Source organism: Oncorhynchus kisutch, unplaced genomic scaffold (assembly GCF_002021735.2).
Source record: "Oncorhynchus kisutch isolate 150728-3 unplaced genomic scaffold, Okis_V2 Okis03b-Okis08b_hom, whole genome shotgun sequence".
In the NCBI taxonomy this organism is placed as follows: Eukaryota; Metazoa; Chordata; class Actinopteri; order Salmoniformes; family Salmonidae; genus Oncorhynchus; species Oncorhynchus kisutch.
In genome coordinates this window covers 5,285,478-5,302,191 of record NW_022261980.1, presented here as the reverse complement: position 1 = coordinate 5,302,191, position 16,714 = coordinate 5,285,478, and the positions used below count along the sequence as shown (strand labels likewise).

The 16,714-nt window shown below is 41.6% G+C and overlaps 1 protein-coding gene across 1 annotated transcript in view; it reads right to left on the bottom strand.

The window, feature by feature from the left end:
- Nucleotides 1–2,690: 2,690 nt before the first annotated feature.
- Nucleotides 2,691–16,714, bottom strand: part of LOC109880467 (protein mono-ADP-ribosyltransferase PARP14-like) — a 48,377-nt gene continuing 34,353 nt past the window's right edge. Inside the window, 8 exon segments of the mRNA XM_031812427.1 lie at nt 2,691–2,894; nt 2,897–3,060; nt 5,409–5,583; nt 5,880–6,394; nt 6,558–6,764; nt 7,151–7,327; nt 13,022–13,084; nt 13,314–13,448. Of these exon segments, the coding sequence (XP_031668287.1) occupies nt 2,775–2,894; nt 2,897–3,060; nt 5,409–5,583; nt 5,880–6,394; nt 6,558–6,764; nt 7,151–7,327; nt 13,022–13,084; nt 13,314–13,448 (1,556 nt within the window). The 3' untranslated portion in view covers nt 2,691–2,774.

The window sequence follows — 16,714 nt, the reverse complement described above, 5'->3', positions numbered from 1 at the left end:
TCTGGCGGACTAGATGCTTTCCGGCTTATTGCTGCCACCCACAGGTCAGTGTAGGTGTTATCCAACTGGTATTATCAGAGAGGAAGAGGCGAGATGATAATTGAGATTGCACGGTCAAACTACATCTCTTCATTTGGTTGAATTTTTTAATTTAGCAGATGCTCTTATCCAGAGCAACTTACAGTAATGAGTACCTATATTTTCATATTGCTTCCTACTGGCCCCCCATGGGAATCAAACCCACAACCCAGGTGTTGCTAGTGCCATGCTCTATCAACTGAGCCACACACATATCAATAAGTGAGTGCAGTGATCTTTTGGTTTCTCAGTTAAGGCAACTTATTTGAAAGTCACCTAGACATATGTTTCTGAATTACAATTAGATATCCTCTGTTCATATACAATGCTCATCCCATTTAGCGTGTTATTTACCCACAGGTAGGTTACTAATAGATTTTTCTCAGCTTCACCTCGCCCTAAAGGACGGTAAGCAGGGCAACTCATCCCCATCTTTGCTATAATTGGGACCCGTCTCCATTTCTTCCCTCTCTAATCCTCTGATGGTGTGGTCATCCTTTTATGTGTTATAAACAGACTGGTGCCTTAGCTCTGCAATTGTTATTGTCTTTTAAAGGAGTAGTTAAATAATGGACATGGGTTCTGAGGGGGTATCCAGCGACCTGCTAGGTCAGCATCAAAGTGAAATAAATGATTTAATCTTGAAGGTTAAGGAAGGGTGGGACCCACATTTAAGGGATTTTGATACTTAAAACAACTGTGTGGAGTGAATGAATGAATGTTGTGGGACACTGATAGTGGAATATGTTGTGATGTGAAGATGAAACATTAACATGCACATTGCCATGCCTGTCGTCTCTCTTGTTGTGATGCTGGGAATAACATCCCGTAACAGTTCAGTTCATCCTAAAAGATGACTCATGCACACAGGATCTACAGTATATGTACATTCAAATAAAACAGGTGTTATAGACTTACCGTGACATCATTGTTGATGAGTGTTGTCAACATTTCTGTTGTCTGTCTTGTCTTGCTGGTTACTGACCGAAACGCGGCAATACATGTGCAGAGGTAATTGTGCGTGTGGATGTAATCTTTTACAAAGATAATGAACATACTAAACTGTATTAGTTTTACTAAGCTACGTGCCTTTCTTCTCTCTGTGATCTCTCTCTGTCCCACAGGTATGGGACAGAGAGAGAGAAAACCCACAGACACTCAGCCCTCTGTGGAATGAGCTTTACGTGTGATTTAGACCTTTACTCCTCACCCAACAACAGCAATGATGGCATGACTGTGTGAGAGACGTCCTCATTAAAAACTGCAGTGGATACAGACACTATGAAGCTTTTCAACCAGACTGGAGAGACACAGAATCAGTCTCTTTCTACAGTATCTATTTCTATGCTCATTCCTCTCAGGTCTGAAATGTTGATGTGATTTACACCAAGTTCAAAGGCGCAATACATTTGCCATTGTTGGTTGTAATTTTCCTGAACAAATATATTCAACTTTTACAAGTTGTGAATTATTCATTGGCCTTGCCTAGTTTTTACATTTTTCGCCTTATAAATCAAATATTACCAAATCTAAGATGTCTTGATTGCATTAGTATTGCTGTGCCACACCAAAATGATTTCAGGTGCAAACATTTCTTTAAGTTGAATGTACAATAACAGTAGGTTCACATCAGTCCACAGTAAATGATCCCCGCCTTTGCCAGGTCCCTCAACACATTTAAAATGGGGGAAAACAGCATGTTAATGCAATATATTTATTTTAGCTTTATTTTACATCTATTGTAGACCACAGAAAGAAGCATTATCACAAGATTTATCAGAACAGTCATATTCACTATTCATTAACCGAAAGGCTTGATAATCCAAATATGTGCATGCAACAAGGCAAAAACCATGGTTTATATGACCCACTTTGTAAGAATTGTGTACTCTGAGAACCGCCAAAGGTTATTACTTTCTTGAAGTGAACATTCACAAAACCTGATGACTTACTGTTCAAGTGAAAACACTAAGGGCTGGTTTCCTGGATAGAGATTATTAAACCTAGTCCTGGACTAAAAAAGCATGTTCAATGGAGAATCTCCATTTAAATAGCCTTTAGCCCAGGATTTTACAGAATCTGTGCTGTCTGGGAATGTGATTCAATATTTTTGTGAAGTTGGATGTTCTGGTGATGTTTTAGACATTCAAACAAAGTGGACATGGAATCAGTAAAATCACAAAACCTTCTAGGCTGAAATTGTTACTATCTAAACATTTTGAGTTTGACTGACTGAATATTCCAATATAGAGCATGTCACAAGTTTTTTTTTTAAATACCAAAAAGAGCATTTGAATTATAAAGCAGATCGCACTGGGCACAGACGTTAGTTACATTTCTAGTTTTGATTATATTTGGTTGAGTTGTTAACAACAAATGTCACCATGTCATTGGATTTAGGTTAAAAGTAGGGTGAAAAAAAGACAAAATGCCCTTACGTTGATCTGTTTTTGCAAATCCAATCAGTTTCCACGTTGATTCAGACGTCTTCACAGATTTTTTGGGTTGAAATGACTGGAAACAACATTTATTCAACCAGCTTTTGCCCAGTGGGATTTTGGTTTTGGATATTACACTTCAGCTAAACCACATGAGTTACAGGATACCTAATTACATATTGAGATGTCATTTATGATGTATGATCAAAAAGTTGTAAAAGATCAATACAACGTATTGGCCACATCGCCCCCCCACCCCTACTTGAAAGTGATCAAGTACTCAGGATATGCCTGACTGTCATGGAAGATTATGAACATGGATGGTGGAGAAACACCATCTGTCACACTGTCATAGAGATTAATACTTGGTGGTACTTTTAGTTGGAGGGTACTTTCATCCCCGATGTTCCTGTTATGAAATCTCCAGTCAGAACTCGACATAGGTACATGTACTTCTGGCCTTGGGGATCCGGTTTGGAGTATTTGTCAATGGCAGAGTATTCTGCATTTACAGCAAAGTAGGTGCCGTCTCCATACAATGCAGCTGCAAAAAATATTTTGGACCAGTTATGAAATTCTCTAAACCTTTAAATCATTGCAGACTGTAGAAAGGCTTATTGCATTTGAATAGAAAATGTGCAAAAACATCATGCCAATATATACAGTGGGGAGAAGAAGTATTTGATACACTGCCGATTTTGCAGGTTTTCCTACTTACAAAGCATGTAGAGGTCTGTACTTTTTTTTATCATAGATAAACTTTAACTGTGAAAGATGGAATCTAAAACAAAAATCCAGAAAATCACATTGTATGATTTTTAAGTAATTAATTAGCATTTTAATGCATGACATAAGTATTTGATACATCAGAAAAGCAGAACTTCAATATTTGGTACAGAAACCTTTGTTTGCAATTACAGCGATCATACGTTTCCTGTAGTTCTTGACCAGGTTTGCACACACTGCAGCAGGGATTTGGCCCACTCCTCCCTACAGACCTTCTCCAGATCCTTCGGGTTTCGGGCTGTCGCTGGGCAATACGGACTTTCAGCTCCCTCCAAAGATGTTCTATTGGGTTCAGGTCTGGAGACTGGCTAGGCCACTCCAGGACCTTGTAATGCTTCTTACGGAGCCACTCCTTAGTTGCCCTGGCTGTGTGTTTCGGGTCGCTGTCATGCTGGAAGACCCAGCCACGACCCATCTTCAATGCTCTTACTGAGGGAAGGAGATTGTTGGCCAAGATCTTGCGATACATGGCCCCAATCCATCCTCCCCTCAATACGGTGCAGTCGTCCTGTCCTCTTTGCAGAAACGCATCCCCAAAGAATGATGTTTCCACTTCCATGCTTCACGGTTGGGATGGTGTTCTGGGGTTGCACTCACCCTTCTTCTTCCTCCAAACACGGCGAGTGGAGTTTAGACTAAAAAGCTCTATTTTTGTCTCACCAGACCACATGACCTTCTCCCATTCCTCCTCTGGATCTTCCAGATGGTCATTGGCAAACTTCAGATGGGCCTGGACATGCACTGGCTTGAGCTGGGGGACCTTGCGTGCGCTGCAGGATTTTAATCCATGACGGCGTAGTGTGTTACTAATGGTTTTCTTTGAGACTGTGGTTTCAGCTCTCTTCAGGTCATTGACCAGGTCCTGTAGTGTAGTTCTGGGCTGATCCCTCACCTTCCTCAATGGTCATTGATGCCCCACGAGGTGAGATCTTGCATGGAGCCCCAGGCCGAGGGTGAGTGACCGTCATCTTGAATTTCTTCCATTTTCTAATAATTGCGCCAACAGTTCTTGCCTTCTCACCAAGCTGCTTGCCTAGTGTCCTGTAGCCCATCCCAGCCTTGTGCAGGTCTACAATTTAAACCCTGATGTCCTTACCCAGCTCTCTGATCTTGGCCATTGTGGAGAGGTTGGAGTCTGTTTGATTGAGTGTGTGGACAGGTGTCTTTTATACAGGTAACGAGTTCAAACAGGTGCAGTTAATACAGGTAATTAGTGGAGAACAGGTGGGCTTCTTAAAGAAAAACTAACAGGTCTGTGAGAGCCGAATTCTTACTGGTTGGTAGGTGATCAAATACTTATGTCATGCAATAAATGCAAATTAATTATTTAAAAATCATACAATGTGATTTTCTGGATTTTTTGTTTTTTTTTTGTTTTAGATTCTGTCTCTCACAGTTGAAGTGTACCTATGATATAAATTAACTACATGCTTTGTAAGTAGGAAAACCTGCAAAATTGGCAGTGTATCAAATACTTGTTCTTTTTTACCTTTATTTTACTAGGCCAGTCAGTTAAGAATAATTCTTATTTTCAATGACGGCCTAGGAACAGTGGGTTAACTGCCTGTTCAAGGGCAGAACGACAGATTTTGTACCTTGTCAGCTCGGGGATTTGAACTTGCAACCTTTCGGTTGCTAGTCCAATGCTCTAACCACTAGGCTACACTGTTCTCCCCACTGTAGATCAGAATCATAAAGTTGGATAGAGGGTGCACATTGCCCAAAGCCTGTTTTAGCATAGTCACACCCAGAAGTAGCCAATCAATTACACTCCTGAGAAAATATTTAATAAGTACAGGTTCCAGACAGTAAATCACCAAACTTGGCTTTATACCTTTTAAGACTTTACTGTCCAGCACAGTGGTGGTATGCACCTTTTTTCAATTTATGTATGAACAGACAATACTTTAAAATGGAATTAGCCCTCAATGACGCTGCCCATACTGTCACTGAAGAAGCCATTGCCAATATAGGAGATGAGCTCTCTAGTAGATCTCTATGAGCAGAATGCAATAATTCAAACAAAAGAAAGTATGAGAATTCAAACATTAAAACAGATAGAAACCTCAAATTGGCTTTTCTCTTTCGGTGTTAGCCATTACTTACCATTTTTCCCAGCGTAGCTCCGATTGAAGCCAAGCTCGTTAATCTTATCTATGGTTGTGTGGCAGGCTCCATGGAAGAGCTTCCTCTCATTGTTCTGGTGACCGTTCCTGGCCTCCATGTCTTTCTTCTTGATCTGAAAGCCCCCCCATAGGCTTTTGTTCTGGATCCTCTCAATCTGAGTGAAGAACAACCTTGCATTACACATTAATTGGCTAACTAGACAGTGACAAAGATCTTTCACTATCATAAAGAGGTTCCAGAATCCCTAATATAATGTTGCTAAGCTGTGATGCTTGCACCTATCTAGTTCAATTAAATTGAAAAGGCTATTGTACTTTTTCAACCCCTTGCTGAGTATGTACAAATCATTCCATTCACCAGATCCAGCCATGATCTCAAGAGACTTGTACAAGATAGTTGTAAATAAATAAATATACATGTAACTACTATTGAAAATAGGAGAAGAGAGACCTTTAGAACACTCTTCTTGCAAGTTTCCTCAAATAGTTTTAGGACGTCAATATGCTCTTGGGTTTCAGGTTGAATGGGGAATGACAGACATGGAGTGTTGGCTGGCATGTCATCCCAGTGCTGGGGGACATCTTTAAAAGTCTCTTCGGGCCGGACCTTTTTCAGCATCTCATGGATCTCATTGGAAGCCTTGAGCACGTCTTTGCTGAGGCCCTCTATGGTGAGTTTAGCCCCCTCTTGGGAAGATTTGTGAAAACTTATTCTCACGTCCATGGCGGTCTGCATGTCATAGATGTTCTGCAGGTCCAATTCTGATAGGCTGAAGAGGGCTTTGTCATTGATGAGGTTGAAGTCTTGCTCTTTCACGATCAGGTCCTTGATCACTTGCTTGGCATGATCAACATGGGCCTGCGACACACCACAGATGTGGAAGCAAGCAGGATCCATGTCCTGGCTCTCAATTTCAATGACTTCATTCTGTTGTGCATTATCAACTTTCCTTCTGGTAAAGAATGCTGTAAAAATATGAAGATCATGTAGTTACAGTATATTGAGTCCAATAGTTTTAACAGGTTTAAATAACAGGGAATATTCATTTTAAGTACAATCGTAAACCTGACTTTATTTCCATAAATGATGTACTGTAGATCAAAGTATAGAAAATGAAATATATCATACATAAAACATTTTGGAAGAAGCCCTCCTTTTCCTGAGCGTCAGTGCCTTCCTTTTTAAGCATACTTGTGTGGAAATCAGTAAGCATGGCAGGCTGAAAGATGACCATTCGGACAAGCTTCAGGGAGTTCTGCGACTTCTTGCACACCACTTCCACAACAGCATCCAACATGGCGTCTGCCACTTCACTCGGCTGTATGTTGCCTTGGCCTTGAATGACAGGACACTTTAGTTGGCACACATTGCAAACATGGCTTTGAGATTGAACAAGTGTGAACACATCTTAACAGCCTTACTGTATGTCTGCTGTTAAGTTAATCGGGGCGGCAGGGTAGCCTAGTGGTTAGAGCGTTGGACTAGTAACCGGAAGGTTGCAAGTTCAAACCCCCGAGCTGACATGGTACAAATCTGTCATTCTGCCCCTGAACAGGCAGTTAACCCACTGTTCCTAGGCCATCATTGTAAATATGAATTTGTTCTTAACTGACTTGCCTAGTTAAATAAAGGTTAAAAAAAAGCATGGACTAATGCATACAGACTAAGGTCTCCTTTCAGTACCTCACATGCTCTTTCCCTCCTCTGTTTTTGTAACTTACCCGTGCCAATAGCAGGTAAAGATATGGATGTGAAGTTATTCTGTGTGCACATTTTGAGTGCACCTTCAACAGACTGCTGGATCTTCTTAGTGTCTGTCTGGTTAACCAGGTGGATGATCTTCTTACACTGCAGGTTGCCTGGCTTTGTCATTATCATGCCTTCGTTAGCCTCGGCTCCTGAAAATATACATTGTAGATTTCATTGTAAAGAACTGAGCAAATCGATAATTTCTTGCTTATTTCATGTTTGTTGAATAGGACAGTGAAAGACTGACAATAAAAGTAGGTGAAGATAGCGAACTAGAATAGCAATGGATTGAAATGTGCTTAAATCTCATTCACTAACTGTAAATCTCTCTGGATTAGAGCGTCTGATAAATGACTAGTGTAAATGTAATGTAATGATTTGCATCATAGGCTAACATGAAGCCTGGTTTGTTTCAAGGCAATAGAGTACATCAGTATGAGTCATACATAAAACCTAGCAGTCAAACAGGGAAATGGTTACAATTGTTTTTCCACCATTCATTTTCCTCATAGTTTTTTTTAGAAACACTTCAAATAAGAGCTGTATTTCGGGTAGGCTTACCCTGGCGTGATGTTTTGATAACCGTGTAAATCTCTCAGGGACAAGGAGATTTTTATTAATATATTTGCCTGTATTTACCTCCCAAAAATAAAATGCTAATTAGCTGCTAATGTGGCTATCATAAAAACTACAAATGCCATGATGATCTGGACAGATTGCCAGATCGAGGCAAAGGTACGAATCTCTGGATTACCTAACTAATGTTAGCTAAATGTAGTAATGAATACATTTGCTACATTTCTTTAAATTGACAATTCTGTGAACTGTCTTATGCAAGTTTTAAATTGACACAATACCTGTTAGCAAAGGTGTCAGCTAGATATGACATGCAGGAGCTTGTAAGGATTGTTACAATGGCGCCGGAGGAGATCGCTGATGTTTTACAGGCTCTTAACCAATTGTGCTTTTTTGTGTTGTTTTTTTTAACGTTTGTAACTTATTTTGTAATGTTTCTGCCACCGTCTCTTATGAACGAAAAGAGCTTCAGGATATCAGAACAGTGATTAAATCACATCTAACTTTATTTGTCACGTGCCGAATACAACAAGTGTAGACCTTACCGTGAAATGCTTACTTACAAGCAGAGTTAAGAACTAAAGTAAAAAATAATAAAAAGAAACATAATAAAATAACAATAATGAGGCTATATACAAGGGGTACCGGTACTGAATCAGTGTGCGGTGGTACAGGTTAGTTGAGGTCATTTGTAGGTAGGGGTGAAGTGACTATGCAGAGATAATAAACAGTGAGTAGCAGCAGTGTACATGTAGGTAGGGGTGAAGTGACTATGCAGAGATAATAAACAGTGAGTAGCAGCAGTGTACATGTAGGTAGGGGTGAAGTGACTATGCAGAGATAATAAACAGTGAGTAGCAGCAGTGTACATGTAGGTAGGGGTGAAGTGACTATGCAGAGATAATAAACAGTGAGTAGCAGCAGTGTACATGTAGGTAGGGGTGAAGTGACTCTGCATAGATAATAAACAGTGAGTAGCAGCAGTGTACATGTAGGTAGGGGTGAAGTGACTATGCAGAGATAATAAACAGTGAGTAGCAGCAGTGTACATGTAGGTAGGGGTGAAGTGACTATGCAGAGATAATAAACAGTGAGTAGCAGCAGTGTACATGTAGGTAGGGGTGAAGTGACTATGCAGAGATAATAAACAGTGAGTAGCAGCAGTGTACATGTAGGTAGGGGTGAAGTGACTCTGCATAGATAATAAACAGTGAGTAGCAGCAGTGTACATGTAGGTAGGGGTGAAGTGACTCTGCATAGATAATAAACAGTGAGTAGCAGCAGTGTACATGTAGGTAGGGGTGAAGTGACTATGCAGAGATAATAAACAGTGAGTAGCAGCAGTGTACATGTAGGTGGGGTGAAGTGACTATGCATAGATAATAAACAGTGAGTAGCAGCAGTGTACATGTAGGTAGGGGTGAAGTGACTATGCAGAGATAATAAACAGTGAGTAGCAGCAGTGTACATGTAGGTGGGGTGAAGTGACTATGCAGAGATAATAAACAGTGAGTAGCAGCAGTGTACATGTAGGTGGGGTGAAGTGACTATGCATAGATAATAAACAGTGAGTAGCAGCAGTGTACATGTAGGTAGGGGTGAAGTGACTATGCAGAGATAATAAACAGTGAGTAGCAGCAGTGTACATGTAGGTAGGGGTGAAGTGACTATGCAGAGATAATAAACAGTGAGTAGCAGCAGTGTACATGTAGGTAGGGGTGAAGTGACTCTGCAGAGATAATAAACAGTGAGTAGCAGCAGTGTACATGTAGGTAGGGGTGAAGTGACTATGCAGAGATAATAAACAGTGAGTAGCAGCAGTGTACATGTAGGTAGGGGTGAAGTGACTCTGCATAGATAATAAACAGTGAGTAGCAGCAGTGTACATGTAGGTAGGGGTGAAGTGACTCTGCATAGATGATAAACAGTGAGTAGCAGCAGTGTACATGTAGGTAGGGGTGAAGTGACTCTGCATAGATAATAAACAGTGAGTAGCAGCAGTGTACATGTAGGTAGGGGTGAAGTGACTATGCAGAGATAATAAACAGTGAGTAGCAGCAGTGCACAAAACAAATGGGGGGGCATTTTATTAATTGTTCAGCAGTCTTATGGCTTGGGGCTAGAAGCTGTTAAGGAGACTTTTGGTCCTAGACTTGGCGCTCCAGTATCGCTTGCCGTGCGGGAGCAGAGAAAACAGTCTATTACTTGGGTGACTGAAGTCTCTGACAATTTTATGGGCTTCCCTCTGATACCGCCTATTATATAGGTCCTGGATGGCAGGAAGCTTGACCCCAGTCATGTACTGGACCATACGCACAACACTCTGTAGCGCCTTGCGGTCAGATGCTGAGCAGTTGCCATACCAGGCGGTGATGCAAACGGTCAGGATGCTCTTGATGGTGCAGCTGTAGAACGTTTTGAGGATCTGGCGACCTATGCCAAATCTTTTCAGTCTCAGTGTTGTGCCCTCTTCATGACTGTCTTGTTGTGTTTAGATCATGATAGTTCGTTGGTGATGTGGACACCAAGGAACTTTAAACCCTCGACCCGCTCCACTTCAGACCCGTCAATGTTAATGGGGGCCTGTTTGGCCCGCCTTTTCCTGTAGTCCACGATCAGCTCCATTGTCTTGCTCACATTGAGGGAGAGGTTGTTGTTCTGGTACCACACTGCCAGTTCTCTGACCTCCTCCCTATAGGCTGTCTCGTTGTCGGTGAACACTGTTGTGTCGTTAGCAAACCTAATGATGGTGTTGAAGTCATGTTTGGCCCCACAGTCATGGGCAAACAATACTGAGGGAGGTGCTTAGTCCCAGGGTCCTTAGCTTAATGATGAGCTTCGTGGGCACCATGGTGTTGAACACTGAGCTGTAGTCAATTAACAGAATTCTCACATAGGTGTTCCTTTTGTCCAGGTGGGAAAGGGCAGTGTAAGGTGCGATTGAGATTGTGTCATCTGTGGATCTGTTGGGGCGGTATGCGAGTTGGAGTGGGTCTAGGGTATCCGAGAGGATGCTGTTGATGTGAGCCATGACCAGCCTTTCAAAGCACTTCATGGCTACCGACATGAGTGCTACGGGGAGGTAATAATTTATGCAGGTTACCTTTACTTCCTTGTGCACTATGGTGGTCTGCTTGAAACATGTAGGTATTACAGACTCGGTCAGGGAGTGGTTGAAAATGTCAGTGAAGACACCTGCCAGTTGGTCCGTGTATGCTTTGAGTACACATCCTGGTAATGTCCAAGCAGCTTTGTGAATGTTGACCTGTTTAAAGGTCTTGTTCACATCGGCTCCTGAGAGTGTTATCACACAGTCATCCAGAACATGCTTCAGTGTTGCTTGCCTCGAAGCGAGCATAAAAGTCATTTAGCTCGTCTGGTAGGCTCGCGTCACTGGGCAGCTCGTGTTTGGGTTTCCCTTTGTAGTCTGTAATAGTTTTCAAACCCTGCCACATCCGACGAGCATCAGAGCAGGTGTAGTAGGATTCAATCTTAATCCTGTATTGACACTTTGCTTGTTTGATGTTCGTCTGAGGGCTTAGCGGGATTTCTTATAAGCGTCCGGATAAGTGTCCCACTCCTTGAAAGCGGAAGCTCTAGCCTTTAGCTGGATGCAGATGTTGCCTGTAATCCATGGCTTCTGGTTGGGATATGTACGTACAGTCACTGTAGGGACGACGTCGTTGATGCACTTATTGATGAAGCTGATGACTGAGGTGGTATACTCCTCAATGCATTGGATGAATCCCGGAACATATTCCAGTCTGTGCTAGCAGACAGTCCTGTAGCGTAGCATCCACGTCATACTGGCCAATGATTATAATGACGATTCGGATCCATTAGTATGCTAATGTTTACTAGCTGGTCTAACGCATCGTTTCCCATGAAAGGAAGTTAGGCTAGCGAGCAAGTGTTTTAGCCAGGTAGCCTAGGACAGCAAAAACTAAAAGCATGTACTGTATGACAGAATCATAGACCGTTTAGGCAACATGAAAGAGGAGGATGGTATTGGCGGGTGAGTCAACATGTTTTTTCTACTTGCACTCACATACACACCCACACAGAAATCAGTCCCATGGACAGCCACATCATATTTAGCTTACGTTGAGTGGACTAAATAGATTTTGGTATATTTTGTTTGTCACTGTATTACACTAAGTAAAGGTGATTAGATGATGTTGAAATGTTGAAGTTGAAATGGTGCTGGTTCTAAATCAATTGTTGTTTAGTTGTTAAAAAATTTCGGAAACTGTCACACCCTGACCATAGTTTGCTTGGTATGTTCTATGTTTTGGTTGGTCAGGGTGTGATCTGAGTGGGCATTCTATGTTGGATGTCTTGTTTGTCTGTTTCTGTGTTTGGGCCTGATATGGTTCTCAATCAGAGGCAGGTGTTAGTCGTTGTCTCTGATTGGGAACCATATTTAGGTAGCCTGTTTTGTGTTGGGTTTTGTGGGTGATTGTTCCGGTCTTTGTGTTTGTTACACCAGATAGGGCTGTTTTCGGTTTTTGTATATTGTTCTATTTTCATCTTTATTAAAGATGTATCACAATAACCACGCTGCGTTTTGGTCCGCCTCTCCTTCAACAGAAGAAAGCCGTGACAGAAACATTACCTTGCTGAACATGATGTAGGTCATGTAACTGTTTGTTAATTTCAATATGTTTTGTGGACAAGCATTAGACCCAATGATATGTTTCTGCTCATGAGCTTTGCTAGGTTACGTCACCAATGTCGCCTACAAGTGTGATTGGGGGATTTCAGTTGGAGTGACAGTTCCTGGAACTGTTCATGTTCACTCTCTTTGGTTGTAATGTATCAATCTAGCTAGATTAGCTGTTTATGCCAGCTATCCATTTTAGTGGTTAATGTTAGCAAGCTTCTAACGGTAAACGCCATTGACACTGTTTGTAGCATAGTTCAAGTTTCATAATACAAACCATGGTTTTGGTTTGAAGCTGTTGCTAGTTGTTTGTTTGAACGAGAAAGTCCCGCGCACCACCAAAACCACTCTGCCCATGATTCCCTCAAAATGTATCACCGAACTGGGAGCAGGCAGAGGTAAACATTGTGTTTGATTGCCTGATGGAGCACTAAACAGCTAGCTGGGCCACCCCAGGACATGTGATTCTGCTTTCTAAAGTGGAGTTGATGTTGTTTACCACTGGGAAACCAGGAGGAGGAAGATACCCAGATGAAAGGGAAGCATAGTGTAACCCTGTGATTGTTATATCTTGTGTTATGATGTTGGGGGTAGAGGCTCTTACCGAGTTGTTGGCATTCAGTCTCCACAGTCGGACCAGCTGCGTCCAGAATGGCTTTAGAAACCCCTGGAGTGGTGTACAGTAGGGATATTTCATTTAGATTTAAAATATGCCCGGCTAAAGCTAGCTCAATGGGTTAATACAATATTCAGTTGGGCAGACATGTCAGGTTTGATACTCTATCAGTTATATGGCAATAATATTTTTTTATCCAAAACTAAACCATATCTACCTTTGTGTTTGCTATTATTTGCTATGTTTCCAAGTGTATAATCATAAATAGAGGTAAGAGTACCTGACTTGAGGCTGAAGGAGGAGTTGGAAGAGTTGACAATGACATCCGTAGTTTCTTTGGTAATGTCCCCTGTGACAGCCTGTACAACCACTCCTGACATCTTTATCTCGTACATTGCTGAACTTGAGGAAGAACCTAGCAGTTGAGAATAAAAGTCATGCTATGGACCATCAACATGATGGGAGTGACCTGGCAGGAATAGGAAGTTGCAAAGACAACATGAAGCACAGAGTATGTAGCAATAACCATAATAAATTATGTTGGCTGAATAACTATCAACTAGGATACATTTTTCCTGGTTTGGTCACAAGGTCAAGAAACTCTCTGGCCCTAATGTATTATAATTCAGGTCACCATAACTATGAAACAACAATAACATTAAAGGATATCTTCACTTTGTTGCATTTACCCTGAAAGTAGTCCATCATCCACAGAGAAACTGTCATACACGGTTTGGATTTGTTTAAATAGCCACTGCTAACTTGGGCTAACACTGCTATGAAAAAAGGGGCAAGCTCAAAGTTGATGACCAAATTCAGATTCCATAAAATAAAATTCATTAATTTGTTGGACACGGTTGTTTGTTGGTTAGCAGTGGCTAATGTTAGCAGTGGCTAATGTTAGTGGCTATTGAAACAAATCCGAAATGCTGATGTCTCTCCTGGACAATGAACTACCCACTGGGCACACTATGTCATTTCAATATGACAATTGGGTGATATTTGGTTGAGACTTTGATAAATGAGATTACAACCTGATATATATTCACCCATTCAAAAAGACAGCTAAATGTTTGTTGAATTCCCAAATGTGCTATTACTGTGCTTTCAACCATTTACAAGCACAACAAAGTTCAAAATGGAAAAGAAATGTCAGATATTTTGTTGATTTATACAACAACTGAATGTGTTATCACTGATAGCCAAATGAACTGAATTGCATTTGAGGTTACATGATGGTCAATGCTGTTTAAGATTCTACACAGATTATTATAGCAATAGTAGTTATTATAGTTGGTAAATAAAGGTTCAATAAAAAGAAAACCAAAAAGTTCAAGTAACCCCAAAATGAGGCCATGGATATTTTACTCATTTTAAGGTTGAATAAATACTGTTACATACGTTTGGAAGATACAGTAAATAGCCTGAAGGTTATCATAAAAGTACTACTGAATCCCCTTTTGTTGTTACACAAAGAAATATCAACATTTGAAGGAAATGTATCTACTTCTTGGATAGTTTCATCTGGCTTAGTCCTATCCTATTTAGATTTTTTAGTTGAGTTGGAAATGTGAATCCCATATATAATTTGTTAACTAATTTGTTAAAATTAAATTAATTTGTTAAATCATTTGAAAATCTTTGGAGGGAGTTGAAAGTCCGTGTTACCCAGCAACAGCCCCAAAACATCACTGCTCTAGAGGAGATCTGCATGGAGGAATGGGCCAAAATAACAGCAACGGTGTGTGAAAACCTTGTGAAGACTTACCAAAAATGTTTGACCTCTGTCATTGCCAACAAAGTGTATATAACAAAGTATTGAGATAAACTTTTGTTATTGACCAAATACTTATTTTCCACCATAATTTGCAAATAAATTCATAAAAAATCCAATTGAGGTAGTATGTACATGAATGTATAGTTAAAGTCACTATGCATATATGATAAACAAAGAGTAGCAGCAGCATAAAAAGAGTGGTTGGGGGGGGGGGGGGGAACAACAATGCAAATGGTCCGGGTAGCCATTTGATTACCTTTTCATGAGTCTTATGGCTTGGTGGTAAAAACTGTTGAGAAGTCTTTTTGTCATAGACTTGGCATGCCGGTACCGATTTCCATGAGGTAGCAGAGAGAACAGTCTATGACTGGGGTAGGTGGGGTCTTTGACAATTTTTAGGGCCTTCCTCTGACACCGCCTGGTGTAGAGGTCCTGGATGTCAGGCAGCTTAGCCCCAGTGATGTACTGGGCCGTACTCACTACCCTCTGTCGTTCTTTGCGGTCAGAGGCCGAACAATTGCCGTACCAGGCAGTGATGCAGCTGTAGAACCTTTTGAGGATCTCAGGACCCATGCCAAATCTTTTTATTTTTCTGAGGGTGAATAGGCTTTGTTGTGTCCTCTTCACGACTGTCTTGGTGTGTTTGGACCATTCTAGTTTGTTATTGGAGGGGACTGAGCACGCACCCCTGGGGAGCTACAGTGTTGAGGATCTGCGTGGCAGATGTGTTGCTACCTACCCTCACCACCTGGTGGCGGCCCGTCAGGAAGTCCAGGATCCAGTTGCAGAGGGAGGTGTTTAGTCCCAGGATCCTTAGCTTAGTGATAAGCTTTGAGGGTACTGTGTTGTTGAACGCTGAGCTGTAGTCAATGAATAGCATTCTCACATAAGTGTTCCTTTTGTCCAGGTGGGAAAGGGCAGTGTGGAGTGCAATAGAGATTGCATCATCTGTGGTTCTGTTTGGGCGGTATGCAAATTGGAGTGGGTCTAGGGTTTCTGGGATAATGGTGTTGATGTGAGCCATTACCAACCTTTCATAGCACTTCATGGCTACGGACGTGAGTGCTACGGGTCTGTAGTCATTTAGGCAGGTTGCTTTGTGTTCTTGGGTACAGGGACTATGGTGGTCTGCTTGAAACATGTTGGTATTACAAACTCAATCAGGGACATGTTGAAAATGTCAGTGAAGACACCTGCCAGTTGGTCAGCACATGCCCGGAGCACACGTCCTGGTAATCCGTCTGGCCCCGCAGCCTTGTGTATGTTGACCTGTTTAAAGGTCTTACTCACGTCGGCTACGGAGAGCGTGATCACACAGTCATCCAGAACAGCTGATGCTCTCATGGATGCCTGATGCTCTCATGCAGCTGATGCTCTCATGCAAGTGTTGCTTGCCTTGAAGCGAGCATAGAATTGATTTAGCTCATCTGGTAGGCTCGTGTCACTAGGCAGCTCGCGGCTGTGCTTCCCTTTGTAGTCTGTAATAGTTTACAAGCCCTGCCACATAAGATGAGCATCAGAGCCGGTGTAGTATGATCCAATCTTAGCCCTGATGCTTTTCCTGTTTGATGGTTCGTCGCAGGGCATAGCAGGATTTCTTGATAGCTTCCAGGTTAAAGCGGCAGCTCTACCCTTTAGCTCAGTGCGAATGTTGCCTGTAATCCATGACTTCTGGTTGGGGTATGTACGTACAGTCACTGTGTTGACTACGTCATCGATGCTCTTTATGATAAAGCCAGTGACTGATGTGGTGTATTCCTCAATGCCATCGGAAGAATCCCGGAACATGTTCCAGCCTGTGCTAGCAAAACAGTCCTGTAGTTTAGTATCTGCTTCATCTTACCATTTTTTTATAGACCGAGTCACTGGTGATTACTGCTTTAATTTTTGCTTGTAAGCCGGAA